General features: G+C 44.8%; 1 protein-coding gene across 1 annotated transcript in view; it reads right to left on the reverse strand.

Moving 5' to 3' along the window:
- Positions 1-2662, reverse strand: part of OLFM4 (olfactomedin 4) — a 30042-nt gene that overhangs the window by 10404 nt on the left and 16976 nt on the right. The window contains exon 4 of the mRNA XM_013005974.1: positions 936-1148. Coding sequence (XP_012861428.1) covers positions 936-1148 — 213 coding nt within the window. The remainder of the gene's footprint in view (positions 1-935; positions 1149-2662) is intronic.

The following is a 2662-nucleotide window of genomic DNA, read 5'->3' on the forward strand; positions in this document are numbered from 1 at the left end:
CCCAGCAAATCCATAATCACCTACCTCGTGGATTTCTAGAAAAGGTCTCTCGTGAGGATAATCTAGAACAAGGGAGATGCTTAATTTGTCTTGACCACGAATGGTTGTTTTAATTACGTCACCTCTTTCCTAGCGAAGTTCAAGGCCATTTGATTCTGGTGCAGCCTTCTGACCTGAGAGGACCCCTGCTCCTCCATCCCTGGATTGTGAAAGCAGCATTGGACTGCTCCCCCAAAAGCCCGGCAGGCTGAATCCACCCAGAGGTCCACCATTGAAAACCTACTGGAGTCTGGGTCAACGCTAACACATGTGGGCTCGACATGAGTCAGAATCAACTTGTCAGCAACTGGTATTGGTGTGGTGTGGGATGGTATGTTACAGTGAGGTGTGGTGTGATATGGGATGGCATGGTGTGATGGGATGGGATAAGGTGGTGTGGGGTGGTTGGGTGTGGTGGGGTGGTATGAGGTGGTATAGTATGATATGATAGGTAAGGAATGATATGATCAGGTTTGATATAGTGTGGTATGGTATGGTTCTATAGGGTAAGGTGTGGTATTGTGTGGTATGGTTTGGTATAGTATGGTATGGTATGCAGTAGTAGGGCGCAATGGGGTGCAGTACTATTGGCTCAGTATATTATGGTATGGTAAGCTATGGTGTGGTGTGCTATTTTATGATATGGTATGGTATGGTATGGTATGGCATGACATGACAGGGTCCTCAGTCAACATGCTCCTGATGTGTTGACCTTCTATTCAAAGACAGGAGTTAGCCCATAGCAGAGTGTGTGATATGGCATGTGGTCAGGAGAGAGCCTACGTAGAATCAGAAGTCAGAAGAGAGAGATTTTGTCCAGGCCCTAGCACTGGCTCCCAGTCGCTCCCAGAGAAGAAGGCATCATTAAAGTACAGAGACGAGATTTCACCCCTTACCTCCACCTCCAGTTGGTCAACAATTTCTGAGCTTCCAACAAAGTTCTTCTTCAGCTCAATGATCAGCTTCTCCATCTCCTTCACTTCTAACTTGATTAGCTCAAAGTCCAGTTCCGTGTAGGAAATGGAATCCTTTTCCATGATCTCTACTCGGACAGTGAGGTTGGAGAGGTGCTTGGCATACACGCTGATCATTTCAATATACTTGTGAACCTACATGGAATCGCAAGACACAAGTTAGTTCCCAGACCTATGCCACATAATTTTTCTCCAGGACCGGGCCCTGAGCACTACTTGACTCCAGTCATTTTTCGGTAAAGACACAGAGAAAAAAAATTAACAGTTTTTTTTCCTACTATCCAAATATGAGCTAAAAGAATCCAGTGCTACAGTTCATGGCTGGGGATAAAGTGTCCTTTAGACTCTTCGCTCACAAATGCCTTTAAATCTTCCCCTTGCCTGCTTCAATCAGAGACTCTTGTCCCCCTTCCTCCCCACCACACACACGTAAATAAAGGTTGCTCATTCTCAACACTGTTGACCCTTGAAGCGAGATCTTTCCTGGGAAGGGGCGGGACGGGCTTGCGTGTTGTAGGGTGGTAGCAGCAGCTCTTGTTTCTAGATGCTAGAAGTATCTCCCACTGGTGATGACCAAACTGTCTCCAAACATTGCTAAAGTCCCCTGGGGACATAGCTCATCTCCACCCTCATTTACAACCATGATTCTAACTCAAAGGTTTTTCTAGAAGAAAACCAAAAGTCAAACCAAACCCACTGCCATTGAGTCAATTTGGACTTGCAATGGCCCTACAGGAGATCGTAGGACTGCCCCTTGAGGTTTCCATGGGTATAAATCTTTATAGGAGCAGAAAGCCTAGGATTGTGATAAGACTGTATGAGCCCCCAATAAAATGATTTTTTTTAAAATAAGAAAGCCTCATCTCTCTCCCTTGAAGAGGCTAGTGGGTTTGAAAGGTTGACCTTGCTGCTATCAGCCCAGCTCATTGCCTACTATGCCATCACAGGGAAATGCAGTAGGCAGAATTCCTTCTCTCACCACTACATAGAATTTTGGCCATCTCCACCTCTAAATTGACCTGAAGACCCATCTTCCTACATAACATGTGAGTGTATGCAGCTGGAAAGTGCACATTTCATTAAGTGCGCCTACATTCATCCTGAGAACTGATTAGCGCAATCAGACCTTTAAATTACACCTTTGTTGCATATATTTGAATGTCTGATCATTAAGTTAAAATATTTCCCAAAATTCCCTGGGTGGCTTAGTGTATAATTGGAATCTCCAAATGGATATTTCAATAAGCACAGTTGGTGGTGCTTTCTGTATCTGATCTCGGAAAGAAAAAAACGTGGCTGCTGCTTCTTCGTTTTTTAAGGACTTGCTCATTAAAAAGTTGCTGGTTTTACAACCTTTCCAAAAATTTGAACATAAGTGGGACTTTCTCCCTGAACCGCACTGATGTCAAGGAGCTGATCCACAGTGCGAAGATAGATGCACAGCCAGATGCCAGCCTCTACTCCTCCTAATTCCAAAGGCAGCCCTAACTTCCGTCATTTTAGCCCTTCCACTTAACCCCACTGTGCAAATCAAAGTAGACTCACTGACTATGGACCTAAAGGCTTCAGGCAAAGGGTTTTAATGAAAGTTGAACATACAGCCCTGGACACTGCTAGCTAGTGTATCTCCTCAGGCAACCGATGTTCAC

Source organism: Echinops telfairi, unplaced genomic scaffold (assembly GCF_000313985.2).
Source record: "Echinops telfairi isolate 266 unplaced genomic scaffold, ASM31398v2 ScPeMD7_11;HRSCAF=52, whole genome shotgun sequence".
Classification (NCBI taxonomy): Eukaryota; Metazoa; Chordata; class Mammalia; order Afrosoricida; family Tenrecidae; genus Echinops; species Echinops telfairi.